Source organism: Microcaecilia unicolor, chromosome 8 (assembly GCF_901765095.1).
Source record: "Microcaecilia unicolor chromosome 8, aMicUni1.1, whole genome shotgun sequence".
NCBI classification, from domain to species: domain Eukaryota; kingdom Metazoa; phylum Chordata; class Amphibia; order Gymnophiona; family Siphonopidae; genus Microcaecilia; species Microcaecilia unicolor.
Genome location: NC_044038.1, coordinates 144479026 through 144506603, shown reverse-complemented (window position 1 = coordinate 144506603; position 27578 = coordinate 144479026). Strand labels below are relative to the sequence as shown.

Here is a 27578-nt window from a genome sequence, read left to right as displayed (position 1 = left end):
CTCCCAAGATAGCTTATTTTGCATTATGCACTAACCGGTCATTTTCAGAGGTACTAACCACCGAACAAATAATTTAAATGGCCTTGAACAAATAATTTAATTGGTCAGGAGCCATTTCTGGCCAGTTAATTTTCTTTGAATATCAACCCTTTTATTAATATTTATAGAATAAGTCAACAGCTCACAACCCAGTCTTCAAGACACACCCAGCCAGTCAGGTTTGAGGATACCCAGAATGAATATGCAAGATATATTTGCACACAATGGAGGTAATGCATGCAAATTTATATCTCAAGCATATTCATAGTAGATAGCCTAAAAATCTGACTGGCTGGGTGTTTTCCAAGATCAGGGTTGAGAACCTCTGGAGAAGGTCAAATAGGATCCATAGTCTTTGAATTATCAACAACTTTGAGAAAAAGATCAGGCCCTTGATCTCAGATAACTTTTACATGATTGGGATAGCTTTCATTTGTGTAATCCCAAAAGAGATCCACAGCTGGATAGTCCTTATCTAATTTATACATTACAAAAAAAAAAATCAGAACAGGATAAAGTCTTTTAAAATGGCATTGAATACAACAAATAATTATTTTCTAAACTTGTTTGTCCCTGAATACTGTGTGACTTTGGAAAGATCACATGATCTTTCTGTGTGTAAGCTTAAGTTTAAATATAAGGTGAGATAGTACATATGGACTAATTTAACAAGATTTTTCAGGTCAAGCAAGGTGTTTAAAAGTGGCATTAAATGATCAGTAGAATTTGCCACTTCAGAACTTATTTATCAATGCTGCCAAGTTACCCAGTTCTAGAAGAGAGACTAGCCAGGCCCAGTTTTAAATATATTATCTGAAGGCAGTGTGGTATTTCTAGTCCCTGATTCTATCCACTGAAATCAGTGCTGTAGGTCCCATCATGCATCAGGATAATGTTGCCAGTAATCAAGGATTGATCTAAAATATACTTGGCAGTTCTGATTTAAGGTGAATGTTAATGGTCCAAGTTTTATTATTTGTAAGAGCAATATGTACTTTTTGAAAATGTAAATCTGTATAATTCTGAAAATGATGTTATTCTAGCATTTAAAATGATCTTTACTGACAAGTTCTTAGATTATTGGAATACATATTTAATGATTCACCATGGTCAGCTTCTTTCAAGTTATTATAAATACAATATAATACACATTATCAGAATAATTTGCTATGAAGACATTTTATTTTGATCTAAAGATGTTGTTGATGGATTGAACTGAAGACAATAAGTCCAGTCTTTGAGGTCCACAACCCAGCCTGGTTTTCAGGATTTTCACAATAAGTATGTATGGGATCTATTTGCATGAATGCATATATATTCATTGTGGAAATCCTGAAAACTAGGCTGGGTTGTGTACCTCAAGGACTGGATTTAAGAACCCCTGCCATAGATGATATATTACCAAAGAAAGACAGAAGAATGAGAAATGAAGGAAAAGCAAACCCTATCTTAAGCTGTCTATAATGAAAGACAAAGAGAAACTGTTTCCTTTGCTTAAAAACAAGGCCAACACTACCATTAACCACTTAGCATGACACTGTGGACAAGGAAGGGAATAATGTAAGGAAGGAACAAAAATATCTAACATTGTAAAAAGAAGCTAACTTGCAAGTTCAAAGCTGGTAATTGACTGCTAAAGAATTGAGCAATTGCTTTTCAAATTTCACAATTATTCTGCTCTCTTTGCAAAGACATTGGAAAAATATATATGCTAAAATACATTGCCAACATTAAATTTCAATTCTTATTTTAAATAATGGTAACATAATTATTTTTCCTTCACAGTTAATCCAACAAAGTAGAAATTGCTGAAAAAACAGGCCACATGCACAGTAGAATTCTATGGCCAATTGGAAACTTAGCTTACCTGTTTTTGACTTTCAGTCCCCAGAGTTCCTCTTGACTCATTCCCTATGCCAGAATCATCACCACCAAGGAGGCTCTCTGTTGGTTGTTGCTGACATTGCTTGAGAAACGTGAAGTCATTTTCACCTGAATCTAGAGCAAGGGGGACCTCATATGGGTAGGGTAACACCAAAGTTCCATCGTTATAATTAGATTGTAATTTGGGGCTGAGATGGGAATAAAAATCAGTACTTAGTGTGTCAAAAGTTGTGGAACCTTTCCTTTTTCTGTATTTTAGAAGTACTGCTATCATCACGGTGAAAAAGAATAAACAGGAAATGAACGCTAGAGCTATTACTAAATATATGTTTAAATTTGACTGGAAGTCTAAGTCACTAGATTGATTACTTAATTCAGGAAGAGCCTCTTGTAGGGTTTCTGCAAATATAATGTTCAGAGTAACAGTAGCGGAAAGAGAAGGCTGTCCATTATCCTTCACTAAAATGACTAATCTCTGCTTTACAACATCTTTATCTACGAAGACACGGGAGGTCCTAATTTCACCACTATGAAGCCCAATAGTAAATACTGTGGGCTCGTGAATCTGGATGAGATGGTAGGAAAGCCATGCATTGTGTCCAGAATCAGCATCCACAGCTACCACTTTAGTCACCAGAAAACCTTGACCAGAAGAATGAGGAACCATCTCGAACATAGCAGACCCATCGGATCCATGTGAAGGGTAGAGGATTTGAGGGGCATTGTCATTCTGATCTAGAATAAAGACTTTTACAGTGACATTGGTACTGAGAGTTGGGGTTCCCTTGTCTTGAGCCTGTATTTGCAACTGTAACTCCCTGAACTGTTCGTAGTCAAATGAACGCTGAGCATAAATAACTCCAGTTAGAGAATTAATAGATACGTAGGAGGATACATGTATTTGATCAATATCCCGGTTAAGTATGGAGTAAGTAATTAGGGAGTTTTGATCCCGGTCCAAATCTGAAGCGTTTATGCTGTAAATGGAGGCACCAGGTGAATTATTCTCTTGAACATAAGCATTATAGGAAGTCTGAGAGAAAACAGGTGAATTGTCATTGACATCAGATATTTCTAATCGGATAGTAGTACTATTGGATAAAGCAGGAGATCCTTTGTCTGTGGCCACAACTGTAATATTATATGCCGAGTTACTTTCTCTATCTAGTGTCTCTGTTGTAAGGAGTTTGTAATACTGACTAGCAGTAGATACTAATTTAAAAGGAACGTCTTCTTTGATGTGACAATTAATCTCTTTGTTTTCCCCAGAATCTTGGTCATGGACATTGATTAGTGCTATAACTGTACCTACAGGAGAATCTTCGGGGATTGGACTTGAGACGGATGTGAGAGTTATTTCTGGAGCATTGTCATTCAAGTCAACAATCTCTATTTCAAGTTTACAGTAGGAAGCTAGACCTCCGCCATCCTTTGCTTCGACCACCATTTTATAACTTTTCACTTTCTCATAATCCAAACATTGTTTGAGTTTGATTTCACCGCTTTCAGAATTTAGACTAAACATATCATGAGCATTGCGTGGCAGGTTGCTAAAGGAGTAAGTTATTTTTGCGTTGGATCCTTCATCACTATCACTGGCTTTTAGTTGCAACACTAATGAATCTTTTGGGGTATTTTCCTTTAGGCTGATTTGGTAGACTTCATCTTTGAATATCGGTGCATTATCATTGGCATCAGTAACAATAACTTTAATCCGAATGGTGCCAATTTTAACCGGTTCTCCACCGTCAGATGCCGTCAGAAGTAGGTGATGGATATTCTGCTTTTCACGGTCTAAAGGTTTCTCCAACACCATTTCGGCATATCTGTTACCATCATTGCTCTTTTTTTCTTCCAGGACAAAATGTTGAATGGGCGTGAGCGCATAAGTCTGTAAGGAATAGATACCGACGTCTGGATCACGGGCATATCCTAAAACAAAGCGCGCACCTGGCAAAGTGGACTCACTGATTTCCAAGTCAATGGCATTTTTCAAGAAACTTGGCGGATTGTCATTAATATCCTGAACTGAAACCTTGACATGGAAAACATTCAAAGGATTTTCAACGACTGTTTCGAAATTTAGAAAACATTCGGGTGCATCTCCACACATTTCCTCCCGGTCTATCCTTTCATTTACATGCAAATTTCCAGTTTCTAAATTTACTGTGAAATATTGCTGCTTTAGAGCCGAAACAACACGGAGCTTCCGAACTGACGATTCTCGTGTGTTCAAACCCAAGTCTTTAACAATATTCCCCACAAGGGAACCTTTCTGCATCTCTTCAAATATTGAGTAAGAAATTTGTCCAGAAGCTGCCTGACACAGCCATAAGAATAAGAAGGAAAGCAGTACTTGCCGTCTCTCTCTCTGAATGTTCCTTCCTTGTCTGATTTCCATTCCAGCCCTTGTCAATTTGCTAAATCTCTCGTTTAGGTTGTTACGGATTCGTGTTGCATTCAAAAAAATTCTTCAGATAAAAGAAAGCCAGCACAATGAACTAAAAAGCATGCAATATTTCTGAGAATATAAGGATGGTGACTCTTGCTCGCTCTCTTTGCTTCCTTTTTTTGATCTGCGCTTTGTGAGTGTGCAAATAATAGCAGAGGAAGCTCCAGTGGATCTCGTGCTTCTGCTCTGGCTCCGCATTGGCCAACAGCGGCACACTGAGTCCCAGAGTAAGAACTGCAGTAGAGCTCAGATGATCTTGTGTTTAAGAATGCCAGGCGTGTGAGAATAGATTGACGTAAACTTCACGCAGAGGTACAGCGGATGCATAATTTCATCCTAATATGAAGAAAAAAATCCCAGTGTCTATTTGGAATACTGCAGGATTTCTCTCAAGAAACCAGTTGGATGTAACATATAAAAGTAGATGATGAAGTTTAATTACAAAAATATTTAGAAACTTTACTTTCGAGACCTATAGTGAATAAAGGAAAAGAACTTCTCAAATAGTTATCATGATCTCTGCCTATGTAGTCTACCCAGAGAGACTAAAGTTTTAGTAATATACATAAGCAGTTCCACAATATAAATCTATTTTCTTTTGAGATAGACAAATATTTAAATACAATTTTCACATAATTCTGGATCTGTGCAAGATTGGTAGGCGATGAGATACTTTGAATCCTGAGAAAAGACAAGGAGAATAATGAATTGGCTAAACTTTAAATGAAAATATAAAAGAACTTTCTTAGTAAAAGGAACGATTTCCATTCCCGTACAGCACAAAAATGAACGGCAATATTTTTCAAGATTTTGTTCACAGACACAGATTGAAAGAACATCTTTAGCAAATGGGCTTCATTCGTGACAAGGGGTATATTTTTTTCTCCAGGCCATTAAAGAGTATGCTTTCTAATACATGAGACTACACCGATGATCTGTTTAATTTGTATCCATCACCCTTCCTTTGAAGGCTACTTCCTTACCTTACTTCTTTATCAACCCTTTCTAGTTTTATAGTCGGACTGCTTTTCTACCAATAAACCATCAGCTAATAAAATTGAAACTTTCGAAACTTTTGCGTGTAATATAAAGCTTAGGGTTAGCACATATGACATTTCTTATAAAAGGGGCGATAGTCTAGATTTCGGTTTAACAAAGAAAATATTACAAACTCACCTGAACTAATATTTGATCCTTATTATCGAAACCATCTGAAAGTAAGAAGAAATCCTGTTGTTCAAATGTTTGGGTATTAGTGAGAGTATCTGAGTATCTTGTACTTGGACATTTGTACTGACTTTTTCCAGAATTTGAGGTTAAAGAGACTTCCTGAGAATAAGATTGAAGAAAGGCTCTGACCCCATCTATGCCCACGAACTGAGAAGTTGGATCAGCATGGAAATTAACATCGGAAGACTCATACATTCTTGACTCTTTCCATTTCTGGAGTTTGAGGGCCAACAAAACTATTATGAAGATAAAAAACAAGCAGGACACAGCAGCAACAGCAATAACCAAATACAATGTGAGGTTGGATTCCGTATCTGCAGGAGTTGAAAGACTGCTCAGCCCAGAAATCATTTCAGAGACGGTGTCTGCTACCATCACCGTGACAGTAACTGTAGCAGAGAGAGAAGGCTGACCATTGTCCTTCACTAAAATGACTAGATTTTGTCTAAGAACATCTTTGTCTAGAAATGAACGAGCTGTTCTGAGTTCTCCAGTGTGCAGCCCCACAGTGAAGAGCCCTGAGTCCGTAGATCCCAAAAGTAGGTAGGAAAGCCAGGCGTTCTGTCCGGAGTCAGCATCAACAGCCACTATTTTGGTTACTAGATAACCTGGCTCGGAGGAACGAGGTGCCAACTCTACACCAGTGGAACCATCGGTAGGAAGGGAAGGATATAAGATTTCTGGAGCATTATCATTTTGGTCGAGTATGAAGAGAGTGACAGTGACATTGCTACTGAGAAGCGGATATCCTCCATCTTCAGCCTTCACCTGAATTTGAAGTTGTTTGAATCGCTCATAGTCGAAAGACTGCAGAGCATAGATAACTCCGGTCTCCGGGTTAACTGAGATGTAGGATGATAAAGGCACTTCAAGAATGTGACCTTCCATTAAGGAGTAAGTGACTTTGGCATTTTGATCCCAGTCAGAATCTGTTGCTTTTGTGGAAAAAATGGACGTTCTTGGTGGGACATTCTCCATTACATAACCGGTGTAAGATTCTTGATCAAAAACAGGTGAATTATCATTTATATCAGAAATCAGTAGAGTTATGCTTTTGATTGTGGACAAAGGAGGTGTTCCTTTATCCGTTACTGTAATTGTTATATTGTATTCAGAGACTTGCTCTCTGTCCAATGTTTTATCCGTCTTCAAACTAAAATAACTGCCAAAGGACCTACTCAATTGGAATGGAAGATTATCTGGAATAGAACATATAACTTGGCCATTTTCTCCCGAATCTCGGTCTTCCACTTTTAGAAGAGCTATTGGTGTACCAACAGGACTGTCTTCCTTTACTGAGTTGACCAAAGATGATACTGAAATTTCAGGGATATTATCGTTTACATTAATAACTTGCAATGTAAGTTTAGAAAGGGCCATTAAACCTCCACCGTCTTCAGCTTGGACGCCAATTTCGTATAATTCAGATTCCTCAAAGTCCAGCTTTCCTACAACTGATATTTCCCCAGTCTTGGAGTTCAGCTGAAATATTTTGGAAGCTTTTTCTGTAATTTGTATAAATGAATATGTTATCTCAGAATGTGTCCCTTGATCCTGATCCGTCGCACTTATGACTAGCACTACAGTACCTTCCGGCGCGTTTTCCAAAACACCCACTTTGTATAGGGATTGAGTAAAAACTGGCGCATTGTCATTTGCATCAAGCACAATAACACGGATTTGCACTGCGCTGGATCTGACTGGATCCCCTCCATCAGTGGCTGTGAGGACCAGATGGTGAACACCCTGTTCTTCCCTGTCCAGTGATTTTTCAAGAATCAGTTTGGCAAATTTCACCCCGTCGTTTGCAGTTTGTACATCCAAAGCGAAATATTTATTCGCACTAAGTTGATAGCTTTGGAGAGAATTAATCCCCACATCTGGATCCTGCGCGCTGGGCAAAATAAATCGTGTTCCTGGCGGTGTTATTTCGCTGCATTTTAACAGTATTTCCTTGTTTAGAAAGCTGGGGGCATTATCATTTATATCTTGGATCTCAATTTCTACTGCATACAGCTTTGCAATACCATCAGCAAGAATCTCTATATGTAGCAAACATTGAATTGCATGCCCACAAAGCTGCTCTCTATCAATTTTCTCATTGATATATAGGTACCCAGTTTTCACATTGAGGGCAAAGTACTGCGTCCTACCTTTAGAAATAATACGGACTCCGCGAGCCGATAGCTCTCTTAAATCCAGTCCCAAATCCTTTGCAGCATTGCCCACAAAAGATCCTTCTTCCATTTCCTCCGGAATGGAATAACGAATTTGTCCAGAAACCATTTCCAAGGCTGTAGCGATTATCCAGCAAATTAGCACCATCTTTTCCAAGCCCCAGTTTCTTTGCATTTTTGCCTTTTTCCCTCTATCGTCTCGCCGCCGATTACAAATTGTTGAATAATCCCAATATTTCTATAATCGGTTTTATATCCTAGGTGCAACCCACTACAGAGCTCGGTGAATGAGATTCACTTTTGTACTCGGGCTCCATAAGCTAATGTCTGACTCGTTCTGAAATGTTCCTGAGCATTGTGAGGGCTGTGCAGAGGCTGCTGGATCTCTTATTGCATTTCAGCGCCTGATTGGTGAACAGCGGCGCTCAGAGTCCCAACCGGTAACTGCAACAACAAGGTTCACATTAAAGTGCACAGCATTGGCGAAATGATTTATATATTTAAACTTTTTGATTTGACATCTCCAGTTAGTGACTGGTTTATTATCCTTTTTTGCATCAACCACTTTCTTATAACAGTAGCGATATATTCTTTCAGCGGTATTGTTTCTATCTCAAACGGATCACATCCTCCGAGGCAGAAATGCTGTTATTCCATTTTGTTTCCTCTTTATGGGAGAAAGCTTAATATATAGATGACCTTAGTATGGGTACAGGAAAGTTAAACGTAGTGTCTACCTCTCTTTCTTTGTGTCTAAATCATGAGGAAACTTTGCATGTGCTAGTGCATCATGAAATATTAAAATGTTCTCCCTTCTACTATAAATATATGAGGTAGGAAATACATGCAGAGGCATTGGCTGGAGAAAGATTTCCAACACAGAGGGTTTTCTTTCATTTATTTTCATTTACAACTGTAAAAACATTGCAAATAACAGTATGCTACCTACAATGTCACCACAAAACACATTACAAACCTCTTTAGTAGCTTTAATAGACAACATGGGGGTTAAGTGGAGGCTGTACATATAGACAGGTATCATAGAGTAAGAGGAGTTAGGTAGAAGATAAGGGTGACTAACTTAAGGAACAATTGCTGGTGGAGTCAGAAAAGCTGCATACACCTAAGCAGAGCTAGAGTAAATTGATAAACAAATCCTGCTGAAGTAATTGCAGCCAATGTCAGTCCTTTTATGTGTGACTATTTGGTTAGTTGCTTTTTCCATTAAAGGCTTGGGAAAAGAGCCAGGCTTTAATCTGCTTCCTGAAGCAGAGATGGTCTTGTGTTAGGCAACCCCACCCCCATTTCAAAGTAAGGGGGGTACTTTAGAGATGGCTCATAGGTGGGTGTCACATCATGTGATTTCCTTTGGAGATGGTGTGGCTAGGGATACTCCTTGGTTGGACCTTAGAAGTGCATAGAGGAAGATTCTGTTCTTTGGCCTTTTTCCTTTAAGGATCTTGAAGGTCAGAGATAAATTGAGCCCTGTATTGCACTGGTGACCAGTGAAGTTTTTCCAGAAATGGTGTGATGTGATCACGTTACTTACATATTACAGCACTGTGAATCGATTGGCAAAGGTGCAAACCCTTTGTAGTCACATCATTGGAGGCTGCATTGCAGTAATCTAGTCTTGAAGTTATCATGGAATGACTCACTGTGACAACATACTTTTCAATGAGAAAGAGAAAGAGAGAGAGAGAGAGAGAGAGAGAGAGAGAGAGAGAGAGAGAGAGAGTGTTGCTGTTGTAGATGCTAGAGGCAGCTCTTGAAGGTTGCTCAGATTTAGGGATCAACATAAATGTATCTGTATAAGGTTCCCGCCTGTGTTTTAAGGAGGAATTTATATCTCCCAAAGAGATTTTGATATCAAGTATATGATTGTTTGTGTTAGGGACCCACAAGAGCTTTTTTACTTGGGTTCAGGCAAAATATTTGCTTTTAGCCCATACTTGAAATGTTGTTATGCAGACTATCAATTTATTCAGGGCTTTCTTAAGTCTGGTTCAATGGGTATTAGTAGATTCACATTATCCTCATAGGTGTAGAGCTAAATATCCAATGACTGAATCAACTCAGCTAGTGGCTTGAGGTAGATATTAAACAAAATAGGTGACAGTATGGATCTTTGTGATACCCTTAGGCCAGCACCCATAGTGGCAACAATGTGCTGCTGAACAGTATGTACTGCTACCTAGCTGATAGGATATGAATGAAGCAAGTATTGTGCTACTGATTCCTGTTTCTGCCATTTGTGCTAGCTTGATATTGTGGGCTACAGTGCAAAAAGCTGCTGAGAAATCCAGCAGTACTAACATCAAGGCAAATCCCTTGGTCCCTGTGAAGATCATTTAGCAGGGAGACGAGGAGCATCTCCAGTCCATAACAGAGTCAGAATCCATATTGAAGCCAGTTTCTCTCTTATCGCCAGTTGCTGAGCTAAATGCAGATTGTTTGTTCTATAAGTTTTCCTAGAGATGGGATGTTAGATGCTGGTATCTTTTGAGCTTGTCCTGGTGAACGTTGTTCTCCTTTAGCAGAAGATGCATAACTGTCCTTTTTAATGCTCTTAATTGCCAATTAGAAGAAAAGGAGTTCACAAATTTTGAGGCCCCTTCTATGAGTTCTCTGTTCTGCATACTGCATTATCTTTGATAGGCAGGGGTTGAAGCAGAAGGTGGGTTGGTCAGAGATCTCTCAGTTGTTACTGGATTAAAAGTCCCATGTGTCTCTATATGGAGAGGGAAAGTTTTTTTACTCTTGGTTAACAGACAGGAGACTCGGTAAGACTGCCTGTATATCCTGATGGAGACTTTAAGTATTGTTGGAAAAATATGCAACAAAATCATTACAGTTCAGTTGCAACTGGGCAGGCTGGTTCTGTTGTGGGGGTTGTAGAAGGGCATTCACTATGCCGAGTAGGTGCTTGGTTGAACTGGCAGCCTGTTCAATACATTGAGAGAAATATTGTTTTTGGCTGTTATTAAGACTTGGTTGTATTTTGTTGTGTCTTTCCTAAATTTAGCCTGTGCCAATCAGGTGACATTTATACCATTTCCTTTCCAGTTCCCATCATTTGAGCTTAAGTCCAAAATTCTGGAGGGAATCAGTGTTTGTGAGTATGGCATAAAACTTTATTTTAGTGCTGCAGCTTTCTGTAGGGCCTTTGCTAAGTGTGTATTCCAAATATCAAACTGCTATGACACTGTAGTTGTCGGTTCATCCACATGGGGATAAGTCTAAGTCCTCTAGGAAAGTCTCTGCACTCAGGTTTTTCTTCTCTCTGATCTCCTTTCAAATTCTGGAAGATGCCACCAGTCTCTCAGTTGTGCTGGGCACTACTTAAGCAAATTGCACTAGGTGGCACTGCAGGCTTAAAAGTCTCTGTCAGTTGGTAATCTTTCAATAGGGTTAGATGCTATTAAGCAAATCTGTGAGAACAAAGAACTATCTGACTTGTACATCTGGTCAGGCCTGAAAGATCAAAGTTTTTGTTTTTTTTTAAATTGTAAATCAAATTGCTGTATTTCGCATACCTGTGTGAATTTCCTCTAGAAGTTTAATACAGCAAGGGTTGAGATGCCTTAGTTTCAGCAGTATATCAGAATCCTAAAGTTCTCCCTTGCTAAGTAGTTAAAGATATAAATTTCAATTCACCGATTGTACTTATTGTTTCCACTTTCCAAGGAGTGATTGTGTTTCTGGAATATGTATGTATGTATGTATGTATGTATGTATGTATGTATGTATGTATGTGTGAGAAGGGTTTGTGGCAGAGTTGTGCTTGAGGACATGGGAGTACAAGTGGGATGTGAGGGAGAATGTATTAAGTGTGAAGGTGGGTGGAACTGTGGATGGATAGAGAAGGATGTGTATGTTGGGTACTGGAGTGCTTGTGTGGGTTTGGGAGTTCTTGCTGAGGTTTTTGTGTACAGGACTATATGGATTGTGGGTTTGTATAGGAGTGTTTTTTTTTTTGTTGAGTGTGTGAGTTTAGGAGTGTGTAGATTTGTGTGTGTGTTGAATGTGTAGGAATATATATATGTGTAAATGTATGTGGGTGTGAATTATAAGAAGAAAGGTGAAGGTATGTAAGTTATATGTGGTCCATATGGGGTTTGTATGCAGGTATGTATGCAACAGTTTGACTGAGTCTGTGTGTGGACATGTGTGAGGGTGTGAAAATGTGTAGGGGGTATGGGTACAGGGGTGTGTGAATTTGTATGGGGGTATACATGTGAGGAGGTAAGTGCTGGAATGTGTGTGGGTGTATAACTCTGGAAATGAGGGGCAGGTAAGTTTCAAAATGCCTTTTTGCAGGTGACCTGGAGTCATCTACATAGAATCATTGTGAGGCCTAATTTGTATAAATATTTGCATAAGTTAGTAGCAGCTAACATGTATGGTCATGTGAGAAAATTCAGCTGCCCATGGCTAGGAGTGGTCTAGCTGTGGAATTTTGATGTCATTCTTTGCCAGCTGCTTCAGTTATTTTCCCTGCCTCTCTGTGTTGCTCTGTACTAACATATGAGAAGGACAAGCATAGGGTGTTTCTTAAATAAAGTGGTGATTGGGACAAGTACATAGTATCTCTAAGGGAGAGGAATGGATAGTAGATGGAATGGATGGGCAGACTGGATAGGCCATATGGTCTTTACCTGCCTTCATGTTTCTCTGTTTGCCACTCTTAGAAATCTAACAGAATCTCATAGAAGCAATGGGGACTATCTTTTCTTTTTTTTTTTTTTTTGCGGGGGGAGGGGGGGGAGGGCGGTGTTGGTTCTCTGAAACTGTTGATTCAATATGTCTGTTTTTTACATCCTCTAAGATATTCACTTTTTCTTCTTGAGACCAAGTTTTGAGAATTTCCATCTACTTTTTGGACAGTTATTGAACCTACAGATGGATGGATGAACAACTTATGGACACAGAGAACAAAAACTGAATTCCAAAATTAATTTATCATAGAGGAAATGTACTACCAGTAGGTATAAATTATTTGCTTCTTATAGATAGGTGGTATACACTTGGATACTACTAATTAATAAATAAATAAATTAATTAATAAATAAACAAACAAACTAAAGTTCCCTAGAGTAGATGATCATCTTAGTAAGCTTACTAAATTACAAGCTCATGCCAAAACATAACAGCATTTTTTGAGATAAACTTCCTGGTATAAAGTGCACTGAGGGGTGGGAATTATTTCACACAAACAGCCATAAGCACCATCCATCCAATGGCAGGGTATGAATCAGAGAGAGAGAGAGAGAGAGAGAGAGATTTTCAACAATTAATTGATAATTTTTCCTAGAACTTTTCTCTTTTAAAAATGGTGTTTCTGTTACCAACTGATTGTTTGAAAAAGGTCTCCTAGTTTTGTGCATAAGTGTTGGGCTTCAAGTTCTCAATGATCAAAATAACCTCTAGGCAGTTTCAGTAGAGAAAGTTCATGCCAAATACCATCCCAAATATTTTAATTCCTGAATATAAACTAAAACAGCAGTGTCATATGTATTCAGGAATTTGAGTTTTCCAGATATTTCTTGTCATAGTAACTCTTCCTAAAAATTTTCATTAGTCTCGAAAACTACTGGATTTATGTACCAATTAAAGATTGTCTGGCTTTGTTTAAGTAAAGATATGTTATGTGATACATTGATTATTAGTAGGATGTTGGTTTAAATGATTGAACAATCTAAGGACACAAATAAAAGATTACTGCACACTGTCATCATGACAAAAACAAATCACTATATAACACACAATTTGACATATAGTTGGCATTGTTTCCTTACACAGTAACTGAACAAAGGGTACAATTAAACAGATAATGGAACTAGATCTCTTAGAAGAGACAGATGATGGGCAGATAATGGACCTAGGTGTCTTAGAAGAGCACTGATGGCATTCTTGATTAGATACTGTCTATTCTGGACCTTTGGTGCCAACCAAGTTATGCATTTAGACATGGGAAGGAAAAAGATGAACTAAGGGGGATCTTGTATACTCTATTAGTTGCAATGATGGAATGCAAATGAAGAAGATGAAAAACTCAGTTAAGGAAGGATATATTACAAGTAGTCATACATCCTTAGCAATATGGACAGAAACAATTGGGATGGGTCAGTTGGTCTCTTTTTTTGTCATCATGTATTAGGTTACTGCAGTCAAGAGCATCCCAATAAGGAATCACACCCTGTTTGACACATCTCCTAGTGCCCTCACCCTGTCTTTCGGACCACTGCCACTACAGCGGAGACAATGGATGGGGAGTGGTTTTCATGCCCCTGTCTCCTTTATATCCTGTGAGGCTGCACTGCCTGCATAGCCTTTGGGAAGGCCCTTATTGTATTTTTCCTGATGAGCACTAAAAACAAACCACATTGATCTCAAATAGAAAAAAATGGAGTTTATATTCCACTCTGTGCAAAACTTCTGCCTAAAGGATATTAGTGTCTTGACTTGATATGCTGCTGCTCCCTGGCACTGATCTGGCCATACGAGCCAGTTCTGTGGCTGCTTGAGCACCCCAAATATTGAGCAGACTGCTTGACTGTGTCCAGGGAGGAGTAGTTTGTGTTGGGTTTAGCAAGCACCCCCAATCATTTTGAAAAGTTAGCTCCTATGCATCTGTCTCACAATATTCTGGCCCACAGAGTGTTATATAAGAAGGATGGAAAACATGGATTAGAATAGAATCTAGTCATGTATATTAGAGCATATCCCTAATACTTTACATCAACATTATTGACAATATAATGAGTCAGCAGATAAATAGCATTTGGCCTACTTACAGCATTTTTACCTGCCTATAGTGGACTAGCTAATGTTAATCTTACTTTTTGGGGGCAGAATGTCTAAATTTGATCTTTTATTATCTGAAAAATCATGAAGTAGGAATCAGAAAAGACTTGTCCTTCCTTCTTGTTCCTCTAGGATCTGAATGACTTGCCATGTACCCCTCCTTCAAGACAGAATTCAAGATGAAACATCATGCACATCCCAAATGCAATAACATGGGTAGAAAGTAAGATTATAAAAACTTGAAAAATCTGTTTTTGTGTAAGACAGACCTGAACAGACCCCCCCCCCCCCACATACACTAAGACAGACCTGAACAGACCCCCCCCCCCCCCCACATACACACACACACACTGAAACATAGGCACATAGAAAATGACTGCAGGTAAAGACAATCAGGATTATCTAATCCTCACATATTTAAGAACTGTGATGCTTTGCTTGATCTCATTTGTAGTTCATGTTTTATTAGTTCACTGTGGTTATTCTAAATTTGATATACTTTATGTATTCTTATGAAATGGTTTCTTTGATTGGTCCATAATGAGAACATTTATCCAAAGTCACTGTTGCTGTTGGCATTTCTATGATTTTAGCATTCCCGAATCTTGTTCTTTTGGTATAACTGTTATGTAAACTAAATCATCCAACAAAAGCAAAAATATCTGACTCTTTTCTCTGTTATTTAAAAACAAAAAAACCCCCAGTCAACCACAAAAATGAAAAAGCACATGTTTAAAACCTTAGAACTACTGTAAGACAATTTTCAGCATAATATTTGTCCTGAAGCTAAGCAAAAGTAGTAACTTTTTATCACTTTTGGCATTAGTTAGAACACAAAATACTGAAGAGGGAGTAGTTGTGTTACATAACTGCATCACCCAGTGGTCAGAATTAGTGTCTCTACTTTCAGGGTTTTAGAAGAAGCCCTAATGAACAGCATCTGACCCAGAATAGTCACTATAATGACCAGACCAGGAACATTTAAGACAATATAAAAATTTGGGTAAGAATTTACAGTCAGTTGTGACTGAAGGCTCATGACATGATGTCATCCCTGATTTTGACTGGACTGGAGGCTGAAAGGAGTAGGAGGAAGCTGCCCAGTTACAGAAAAAGAGGATAATATGCTTACATCACAGAAATTTTAACAATAATGTTCTGATGTGAGCATGTTTTCACACTGTATATTGTCAGGTATGAGATACAACCTAAGTGAATCAATTGCTGGAGGCATATTGAAGTAATAGATGAATTCATATTAATTGGATTTAGCACACACCTTTTCAGTAGAAGTTAAATTATAGTTCATATTTCTCAGATGCAGGAGTGTTTACAATCTATTTTGCACTCAAGAAAATGAAGGGTTAAGGAACTTGCCCAATGTTACAAGGAGCATCAGTGAGATTCAAACCCTGACTTCCCTGATCTCATCCTACTGCTCTAACCACAAAAGCAGAACTCCTCTCCACATTAACAATAGTTTTTAAATGTTAACATTTAAAAAAATTCAACTAATTGTATTTTTACTGGCAATTAAACTACTGATATATTATCAGTAAAGATAAATGGAAGACTCATCTACTTCCATTTTTTACTGCCTTATTGAATATCCTACTTCAATAATGGATTTATTGCCACAAAGTAAAGATCATCAGTGGTTATACCTAACTTTTAATTCTATATCTATTTTTGCTTTCACCTCCTTCATTTAAAAGCTTTTTCCATTATCACCTATCCCTTTAATTGTATTTGCATGCTTTATTCCTGAGTCTACTACCTTCCAGGTTAAATGCTTAATAATTTGATTACTTGGTCAAGAACAACTTGCTGACAATTAAATGTACATCTTGGTAACATGACTTTATAATGCAGCGCTTTTCAACCCTCTCTTGGAGGCACACATAGCCTAGTCAAAGTTTTAGGATTATTGCAATGGAGAGGCATAAGATAGATTTCCCTGCAACAGGTATTCACTATACAGATTTCTCTCATGCCTATTCATAGTGGTAATCCTGAAAACATGACTGGCTAGGTGTGCCTCAAGAAAGGGTTAAACAGCACCGGTAAAATGTACAATTTATCATGTTAGCACAAATGATAGTTCTTATAGAAGGATACAAACTAAGGTTTAAGAAGAAAAGGGTTACAAACTCACCTGAACTGAGATTTGAGTCTTATTATCTAAATCTTCAGAAAGTAAGAACAAATCTTTTTCTTCAATTGTTTGAGTGTCAGTATTTGAATATCTTGAATTTGGAAATTTGTACTGACTTTTTCCAGAATCTGTGGTTAAAGAAACTTCGTGAGAGTAAGTCTGAAGAAAGGCTCTGACCCCATCTATGCCCACAAACTGAGAAGTGGGAACAGAACTGAAATTAACATCGGAAGACTCATACATTCTTGACTCTTTCCATTTCTGGAGCTTGAGGGCCAACAAAACTATTATGAAGATAAAGAACAAGCAGGACACAGCAGCAACAGCAATGACCAAATACAATGTGAGGTTGGATTCCGTATCTGCAGGAGTTGAAAGACTGCTCAACCCAGAAATCATTTCAGAGACGGTGTCTGCTACCATCACCGTGACAGTAACTGTAGCAGAGAGAGAAGGCTGACCATTGTCCTTCACCAAAATGACTAGATTTTGCCTGAGGACATCTTTGTCTAGAAAAGAACGAGCTGTTCTGATTTCTCCAGTGTGACGCCCCACAGTGAACAGCCCTGAGTCTGTAGTTCCCAGAAGTGAGTAGGAAAGCCATGAATTCTGTCCGGAGTCAGCATCAACAGCCACCACCTTAGTTACCAGATAACCTGGCTCGGAGAAACGAGGTGCCAACTCTATACCAGTCGAACCATCAATGGGAAGGGAAGGATATAAGATTTCAGGAGCATTATCATTTTGATCGACTATGAAAAGAGTAACAGTGACATTGCTACTCAGAGGCGGATACCCTCCATCTTCAGCCTTCATATGAATCTGAAGTTCTTTGAATTGCTCATAATCGAAGGAATGCAGAGCATAGATAACTCCGGTCTCCGAATTAATGGAGATGTAGGATGACAGAGGCACTTCAAGAATGTGACCTTCCAATAAGGAGTAAGTGACTTTGGCATTTTGTTCCCAGTCTAAGTCTGTTGCTTTTGTGGAAAAAATGTACGTTCTTGGTGGGACATTCTCCATTACATATCCGGTATAGGATGCCTGATCAAATACAGGTGGATTATCATTTATATCAGAAATCAGCAGAGTTATGTTTTTCATTGTAGACATAGGAGGTGTTCCTTTATCCGTTACTGTAATTGTTATATTGTATTCAGAGACTTGCTCTCTGTCCAATGTTTTATCCGTCTTCAAACTATAATAGCTGCCAAAGGACCTACTCAATTGGAATGGAAGATTATCTGGAATAGAACATATAACTTGGCCATTTTCTCCCGAATCTCGGTCTTCCACTTTTAGAAGAGCTATTGGTGTACCAACAGGACTGTCTTCCTTTATCGAGTTGACCAAAGATGATACTGAAATTTCAGGGATATTATCGTTTACATTAATAACTTGCAATATAAGTTTAGAAAGTGCTGCCAGACCTCCGCCGTCTTCAGCTTGGACTTCAATTTCGTATAATTCAGATGCTTCAAAGTCCAGCTTTCCTATAACTGATATTTCTCCAGTCTTGGAGTTCAGTTGAAATATTTTGGAAGCTTTTTCTGTAATTTTTTTAAATGAATAGCTTACCTCTGAATGTGATCCTTGGTCTAGATCTGTGGCGCTTAAGATTAACACCACAGTACCTTCCGGCACATTTTCCAAAACATCCACTTTATAATCAGATTGAGTGAAAACTGGCGCATTGTCATTTGCATCGAGAACAATGATACGGATTTGCACTGTGCTGGATCTGACTGGATCCCCTCCATCAGTGGCTGTGAGGACCAGATGGTGAACATCCTGCTCTTCTCTGTCCAGTGATTTCTCAAGAATCAATTTGGCATATTTCACGCCATCTTTTCCTGTTTGCACATCCAAAGCGAAATGTTTATTTACACTAAGGTGATAGCTCTGGAGAGAATTAATCCCCATATCTGGATCCTGTGCGTCAGGCAAAATAAACCGTGTTCCTGGTGGTGTTATTTCGCTGCATTTTAACAGTATTTCCTTGTTTAGAAAGCTGGGGGCATTATCATTTATATCTTGAATCTCAATTTCGATTGCGTACAACTTTACTGTATCTTCAACTAGAATCTCTACATTTAACAAACATTGAATTATATGCCCACATAGCTGCTCCCTATCAATTTTGTCGTTGATATATAGATATCCGTTTTTCAAATTGAGCGCAAAATACTGCGTCCTACCTTTGGAAATAATGCGAACTCCGCGAGTTGATAACGCTCTTAAATCCAGTCCTAGGTCTTTTGCAGCATTTCCCACAAATGATCCCTCATCCATTTCTTCTGGAATGGAATAACGAATTTGCCCGGAAACTACTTCCCAGGCTGCAAGGATTATCCAGCAAAACAACACTATCTCTTGTAATTCCCGGTTTCTTGGCATTTTCGCCATTTCTCTGTCTTCTCGCTTCGGATTCCAAGCTGTGAATAATCCCGGTATTCCTCTAACCGTCTTTATAACACAGACACTAGGGTCAGACTGATGTTGAGCTCTATTAGTGGGATTCCTTCTTGTATTCGGGCTCCATAAACTACAGTCTGACCATTACGTTCGTCTTCCTCTGCATTTTAAAAGCAGTAGAGAGGCTGCTGGATCCTTTATTGAGTTTCAGCGCCTGATTGGTGAACAGCGGCGCTCAGAGTCCCAACCAATAATTGCAACACCAGTACTCATGTTAAAGAACTTTGAACATTTCCCCCTTTAGTCTTTTTTATGTATGTGCAGTCAACATTTTGGCAGTTGAGCAACTGTGTTCTACTGTTGACGTGAAATATCCATCTCGTGAGGTAAAAAGATGCTGAACTGAAGATAGGTTTTTTTTTTTACAACCACATTAAAGGTATTTATTCAGCAGCATTAACTTTTCTGCCTAAAAAGAAAATGGCAACTTCAAATGTAGAATAGCTTTTTTTTTCATTTTGTGTTTATGCTTAATAAATACAAAGCCTAAAGAAAGTGACAGAGGGGAGTTAAATAGAGCTTCTTTGTTCTCTTTCTAGTAGCCCCCATTTGAATCACCTAGGCGATCCTTTATATTCAAAATAAAAAGGTAGGGTAGCATGCAAATGTATGGTTTTGAGAAACTCTCCAGCATATATTTTTTAGAAGGGGTGGGGGTGGGGTGTATTTAGAGATGAGGAGGTTGTGATGATCATGTATTCAGGGTATTGGGGAATGTAGGTCTGGTGTATGGGGGGGGGTGCATTATCTGTTGGGGTGGTGGAGCTGTGTGTGAGCAAATGTGTATGTTTGCATGGATAGTGTATGTGTTGTGATTATGTATATGGTGGTATGAGAATCTAGTAGTATGATGATGGTGGGTTTGTGTAGATATTTGTGTGTTGTTGGTTTGTTTGTGTATGTGTGGGAAAATGTGAGTATAAGAGTGAATGGATTTCTGCATGGAAGAGTGAGTGTGTGTTGGGCGTGTAGGAATATGTGGGGTGGAGATATTTTAGAGTGTATATGTGGTGCGTATTGTGTGTGAAGGTCAGAAAGTGAGAGTATATGTAGAGGTGGGATGAGTGTGTGAGTATGTGTCTGAAGCTGTGTCTGTGTGGGTGAGCATGTGTCTGTGTATGTGTGTGTAGTTCTGAAATAGTGGGAAAGGTGGCTTTCAAAGTGTCTTGGAGTACCTGTCATAGTGGTGACAGTTTCCTTCTCTGTGCTCACTTCGCCCTCTGGTGGCCTGAACCGGTGGCTGCTATGAACTGTCACATGTTCCAGATGTCAGCCCAGTCCGGTCCAGATCTTCCAGGCTGCCAGACTTGCTTTTATTGTTTGTGCCTGAACAGCACCCATAGCTGCCTTGTGATTCCTGAAGTTAACTTCAGCTGCTGATGGGCTTTATTAGCCACCTGGAAACTTCTGTGCTTGCCTTTGCATCGTCTAAGGTCCCTGGTATGTGGGTGTGCTCTGTGCACTTCTGCCTAGTCCAGTTCTAGTCTGAGTTTCTTGCCTGGTTCTAGTTTGTTTGTGTGTAGTTAGCTTTGGTTTTATTGCTTAGTTCCTAGTCTTGTTTCTGGTCTGCATTTCCTTGTCTTGTGTCTGTGTTCCTTTTTAGTGGCTGCTTGGCAGCTTTCAGTCCTGACTCTCACCTGTCTGTGTTTCTGTCTTAGTGGCTGCCTGGCAGCTTTTAGTCCTCACTCTGTTGTGTGTTTCCTGTTGGTATCCAGTTCCTGCTCTGTCCTGTAAGTCCTGCCGGCCGCCTGAACCCAGGGGCTCAACTCCTGGGGAACGGCGGTCAAGCGCAGGTGAAGTCTAGCTGTTCCTGCTCTGCCTGTCCCAGCTTGTTTGCCTCTGCTGCAACTCCAGTCTGGGGTTCCAGTCCCATTCTGCCTTGCCTCTGGTTTGGGGGTGGTTTTGCCTGCTACTGCCACTCCATGGCAGTAGTCCAAGGGCTTACAAGCCCTGTGCTTCCATGAGAAGCCTGACAGAATGCAAAGGCCATGAGCTCGGCAAGATCATCCTTCTAGCTGGGTTTTCTGCCCATGACTTTTTTCTCTGTTGACAATCCGGGGCTCAGCCCAGGTTCCGCTCCTAGTTCCAGTGTGGATTCCGGTCCCAACCCAGTTTCTGATCTTGATTGTTGGATGATACTCCAGAATTACCACTATAATCTTTGTTCTGATCTAGCCTTGAAGAATACTCCTGAAGCTGCAGCTGAGAGAAAGCATCTCTGGAGGCTTGGGTACTTTAGAAACCCAGTTTCTGCTCTTGATCCTTCTATCACACTCTTCGAGTACTGCTGCAAACTTTCCTTGAATCCAACCCTTTGGGATACTCCTGAAGCGGACGCTGAAAGAAGGCGTTGTGGAAGCCCCAAGTTCAGGGCCCATATGCAGGTTTTGTGGAGCATTCCGTGTCCCGGTCCATCTCTGGTTCAGAGTTCTGCTTCTAGTCAAGCCTCTGATTCCAGCCCGAGTGGCACTGCCAGCCAGGCTTCTGACTCCAGGCCTGACTCCAGTCCTGATTCCAGTCCCAGTCCGAGTTCCAGTTCCAGCCAAGATGCTGAGTCCAAGCCGAGTTCCAGCTCCAGCCAAGCTGCTGAGTCCATACTGAGTTCCGGTTCCAGCCGAGATGCTGGGTCCAGGCTGAGTTCCAGTTCCAGCCAAGATGCTGAGTCCACGCCAACTTCCAGTTCCAGCCAAGCTGCTGAGTCCATGCTGAGTTCCAGTTCCAGCTGAGATGCTGAGTCCAGGCCGAGTTCCAGTTCAAGCCAAGATGCTGAGTTCGAGCTGAGTTCCAGCCCTGATGCTGAGTCCACTCCGAGTTCTATTTCCAGCCAAAATGCTGAGTCCACTCTGAGGGCCAGTTCCAGCGAAGATGCTGAGTCCATGCCGAGTTCCAGTTCCAGCCAAGATGTTGAACTCAATCTGAGTTCCAGCTCTAGCCAAGAGGCAAGGTGCAGTCCTGATGCCAGTCTGAGGTCCAGTCGACTCCTGTTGAAGCTCCAGGCCAACTACCCCTGGTCATGTTTTGAAGCTCCTCTGTAGGTTTCACCATTGTTACCCATGGAGACCTGAATTCCCCGTGGAGGTCGGGGGGGCCTTGAGGGGGAGGTACTGTCATGGTGGTGACTGTTTCCTTGTCTGTGCTCACTTCACCATCTGGTGGCCTGAACCGGTGGCTGCTATGAACTGTCACACGTTCCAGATGTCAGCCCAGTCCGGTCCGGATCTTCCAGGCTGCCAGACTTGCTTTTCTTGTTTGTGACTGAACAGCACTCGTAGCTGCCTTGTGATTCCTGCAGCTTAACTTCAGCTGCTGATGGGCTTTATTAGCCACCTGGAAACATCTGTGTTTGCCTTTGCATCGTCTAAGGTCCCTGGTATGTGGGTGTGCTCTGTGCACTTCTGCCTAGTCCAGTTCTAGTCTGAATTTCTTAACTGGTTCTAGTTTGTTTGTGTATAGTTAGCTTTGGTTTTATTGCTTAGTTCCTAGTCTTGTTTCTGGTCTGCATTTCCTTGTCTTGTGTCTGTGTTCCTTTTTAGTGGCTGCTTGGCAGCTTTCAGTCCTGACTCTCACCTGTCTGTGTTTCTGTCTTAGTGGCTGCCTGGCAGCTTTTAGTCCTCACTCTGTTGTGTGTTTCCTGTTGGTATCCAGTTCCTGCTCTGTCCTGTAAGTCCTGCCGGCCGCCTGAACCCAGGGGCTCAACTCCTGGGGAACGGCAGTCAAGCGCAGGTGAAGTCTAGCTGTTCCTGCTCTGCCTGTCCCAGCTTGTTTGCCTCTGCTGCAACTCCAGTCCAGGGTTCCAGTCCCATTCTGCCTTGCCTCTGGTTTGGGGGTGGTTTTGCCTGCCAGTGCCGCTTCACGGCAGTGGTCCAAGGGCTCACAAACCCTGTGCTTCCGTGAGAAGCCTGACAGTACCATTCTTTTTTTCTTTGTGTTACTCTACACCAGAGAGTTTGAAGGAAGGTGGGGGTTTGAAATGAGGTATTACATATAATTCTAACTGTTCTAACAACTTCTATGAGTTTTAAACAGAAATCAATGGGACTTATCTCTGAAAATACATATTCAGTGTTTCAGATTCATTTGAGATATTTACATTTCTTCTTGCATACCATATTTGGTGAATTTTAATCCTTCTTTGATGTCATTTTGTTTACAAAGACAGATGGACAGATAAATATCCATTCATCCCTTTTATATAATTCTTTCCAACATTTTGAATCTAAGAAAACATAAAAAGTATATGCTAAATGTATTTTTATTTTTAGATTGTGAATATAAAGTCAGATATTAAGGACATAAGAACAGAAGATTTTTTCTATTTATCCAATTTATATATCACCCTTCCCAAAGGCTACAAGGTGGTTTAATAACAGGGCACCTACTATGGGCACTGGTTATGGTGCCTATTTTAACCCAGTTCTATAAATTAAAATAGGAGCCTACTTTTCTTTACAGAATACTAGAGCAAGTAGTAGAAAGTATGTGTACATCTAAGTGTGCACGGAGAGGATGCTGGATCCTATAGCTGGTGCAAATGCCAATGACTAGATGTACATCTCAATACATGTAAATTATAGCATTCTATAAATTACATATACAGTAATACCTCGGTTTTTGTTGACTTCGATTATCGTCGTTTTTGGTTTTCGTTGATTTTTTCCGTGAAAAATTTGTCTCGGATTTCGTTGTGTGAGCATCACCCCACGCGTCTAATGCAACAGACGGCAGATGAAGAAGTTGCTTCAGATGAGGAGGAATAGACGGGAGAGAATGTGCCTTCTTCAGAGATTAAGGACATCATCTCCATGTGGAGTAAGGTACAGGGGTTTGTGGAGAAAAATCACCCAGACAAAGCTGTTGCAGGCCGTCTGCAACTTGTTTAATGATAATGTCTTGCCCCATTTTAGGCAAATCTTAAAGAGGCAGCAGAAACAGACCTCTTTGGACAGCTTTCTTGTGTGACATGGGTCCACTGACTCTGAAGCTGGTCCTAGTGCCAAAAGACCAAGAAGGGAAGTGACCCCAGATTCTTTACATTAGTCATATTCATTTTATATTAATTTCTTATTGTTTTTAGTATTAAACACTATATTTATTCTCTAGAAAATAAGTTTTTGGTATGTATTTTGGAGTGTCTAGAACGAATTAATTGGATTTACATTGATTCATATGGAAATAATTACCTCGGTTTTCGTCGGTTTCGGATTTCGCCAATTGTTTTCGGACGGATTATCGATGAAAACCGAGGTATTACTATATATATTTTTGCTCTACCCATACTCTGCCTAGGCACACATGTACACACATAAATTATAGAATACTATAATATACACACATTTTATTTAAAAGAACATTTATTTGCTAAAAGATATATTGATGCTTTCATCAAGAGCTAAATTGTGAAACATTGATGATACTATTTCCTCCATGATATTCTGGTCAGTGCTGCTGATAATTTCAAGAAATTCAAAGGCATAAAATTTACTTGCCAACTTTCAGGTATGTGTATGTGCTTTCCCACATACTCATACATATCTTAAATAGAAAGTATGGACCTATTCATTTGCCAGTAAAACACTGTCAATAAGCATTTAAATATTTTTAGGTTTGAACGCTTGTGTTCAATATTAATTTGCCTTCCTTGCTTTTCAGCTGGACGATAAAGCATCATGCTAACCAATCCTCCCTGCATAGGGAAGGAGTTTTATTTCTAAGTCTTGTTACATTATTTGTATGAGACTTACTTGCAAGGTGATGGTTTAAGAAATCTAGCTTCCATACATTGTCCCATATTTTCCCTGTAAAAAATTCTCCAGGAATTTGGGTATCCCAACAGTATAGACAAACACATTAGTTGTTCATCATATATGAGAATTTCACAAAGTTCAACACATATTGTGGTAGATTCAAGAAAGGGCACCACAAATTAAGTGCAAAAAATATAGGAACTAAGCAACCATTCTATAATGGCAGCTATGTGTAGAATTGCTGTTACAGAATTGAGTGAAAGTTAGCATGTGTGCACCTAGCTTTAGTCATGAGCATGTCAAAGGCTGGTGTAAACAGTTGTGCCTAAAGCTGGCAGCTGTACGTGTTAAGGGCTATTACTAGTACTTAAGGCCAATTGGTGCCTAGTATAACAATTAAGTTAGGCACACAAATGGCACTAATCTAAAACTAAATATATAAAAGGAAGAGTGAAGTAAATATAACACTACTAGAAACACTTCACTATAACTGTGTTCAAAGTGTAATAGACCACATTAATTCAAATATCTTCTTCAATAGGAAGAAAAAGTCTCAGACTTGTACAGGTATAACTTCTCAAACTTGCTTATCATCTTTCACAGGCTAAACAACCTTTCACTTTCCTTTCAATTTATCACAACAGGTATTACATTACGCTGATATTCTGCAATTACCTATCAGGTTCATTGCAGATAACACCAAAACATCCAGGTGATTTAAACTGGGAAGTTACAAACAATGTGCCTCTTTTTCAAAGTTGCGCTAGCAATTCCCTCATGGCAAATGAGAGGAAGCCCATAGGAATTGAATGGGCTTCCTCTCATTTACCGTACAGGAATCACTAATGTGGCTGTGTAAAAGAGTAACTTATATAGCATGACTAACCATTCTTGATTATACAAATAGCAAGCAAATAAAAGTACTTTCAATTTCTTCCTAAACTTGCATAGTTCATTTACAACCTCATTCCATCTGGCAATGAGTTCCAAATTTTGGCTGACTGATATGAAAATGATAAATTATACACCCTTTTATATTTATATGGAATCCAAATGGAAGGGGACTGTGCTGGATCTGGTGCTCACGAATAGGGAGATTATATGGAATTCAATGATCATTGGATGGTGTGGTTCAATATTAGGACTCGTATTGAGAAGGTTGATTCAAAAGTGAGGGTCCTAACTTTACCAAGATGAGAGAATCCCTCAAGTAGTCATTAGCTGGATGAAAACATCTGGGGGAACTAGAAAAGCAGTGGGGAAAACTGAAAGGAGATATTTTAATGGAAATGAATCCTTTTTTTAATTAGAAAAGTGAATAAAAATAAGAGGAAAGGAAGCTGCTATGATTCTTAAAAGAAGTAGCTGTAAAGGTAAGGAAAAAGAAGTTAGCCTTCATGAACTACAAAAGATCACAGAAATAGGAAGTCAAGTAATAATATCTGGAAAAACTAAGAGACGCTGGTAAAGTAATCAGGAAAGTGAAGATGCAAATGGAAGAAAAAAATAGCCAATGTCATATAATAGGGAGTCAAGAACTTTTCTCTGATATGGCAGTGATAGGAGAAACAGCAAAAGTGTCATTGGTAAATGTAGTTCATGCTAAGGATAAGGGAGTTTCTAATGGTATGCTATATGGATCAATGTTTGGTCTTATTTTTTATACAAGTTTTGTAAACTATACTGTAAAAGTACTGCTGGGTAAGGTTTGCCTCCTTGCAGATGATATCAAAATCTGCAATAAGATAGACACTCTAGAAGATGTAGATAATCTTAGGAGCAGGGGCGTAGCTGCGTGGGGCAACAGGACCCCCCCCACCGCCGTCAACCCTCCCCCGCCAGCCGAGGTCCACTTGCCGCCTTTAAAGATATTTCTTCAGCTGGCGGGGGACCCCAACCCCTGCCAGCCGACCCGATGTCTTTAAAGTTTTTCGGCCTCCGTGGCCATGCTGTAGTTGATAGCTGTTCAATCCAGTTCGGAGTCTGACGTCCCAGCACATTGTCCTGCACGTACAATGTGCTGGGACGTCAGACTCTGAACTGGATTGAACAGCTATCAACTACAGCATGGCCACGGAGGCTGAAGAAGAACTTAAAAGACGTCGGGTCGGCTGGCGGGGGTTGGGGTCCCCAGCCAGCTAAAGAAATTTCTTTAAAGGCGGCAAGCGGACCTCAGCTGGCGGGGGGTTGGGGTCCCCCGCCAGCAAAGGTAAGCAACGGCAGCGGAGGAGGATTGACGGTGGGGGGGAGGGTGGAGAATCGTTGGTGAGGGGATCTGGCAATGGCGGTGGCAGTGGGGGGGTCATTGGGGGGGCTAAAATGTGCCCTCTCCCTCTGGCCCCCCCTACCGCCGGAGTCCAGATACGCCCCTGCTTAGTCGGGATCTAGTGAAACAGCTATGGGGCAGTTCAGCAAACTGATAGCGGGGATGGGACGACTTCCCTATGAAGAAAGACTAAGGAGGCTAGGGCTATACAGCTTGGAGAAGAGACGGCTGAGGGGAGACATGATAGAGGTATATAAAATAATGAATGGAGTGGAACAGGTGGATGTGAAGCGTCTGTTCACGCTTTCCAAAAATACTAGGACTAGGGGGCATGCGATGAAACTAC

General features: G+C 40.0%; 2 protein-coding genes and 1 pseudogene across 2 annotated transcripts in view; all 3 read right to left on the bottom strand.

Annotated features, from left to right (window-relative positions):
* LOC115476834 overlaps nt 1-27578 on the bottom strand; it is a 557863-nt pseudogene that overhangs the window by 121888 nt on the left and 408397 nt on the right.
* LOC115476840 overlaps nt 1-27578 on the bottom strand; it is a 411909-nt gene that overhangs the window by 163196 nt on the left and 221135 nt on the right. The window lies entirely within an intron of this gene.
* Nucleotides 5540-8086, bottom strand: LOC115476708 (protocadherin gamma-A11-like). The gene has a single exon (XM_030213242.1). It carries the CDS (start codon nt 7955-7957, stop codon nt 5540-5542), a length of 2418 nt encoding a protein of 805 aa, XP_030069102.1. The 5' UTR covers nt 7958-8086.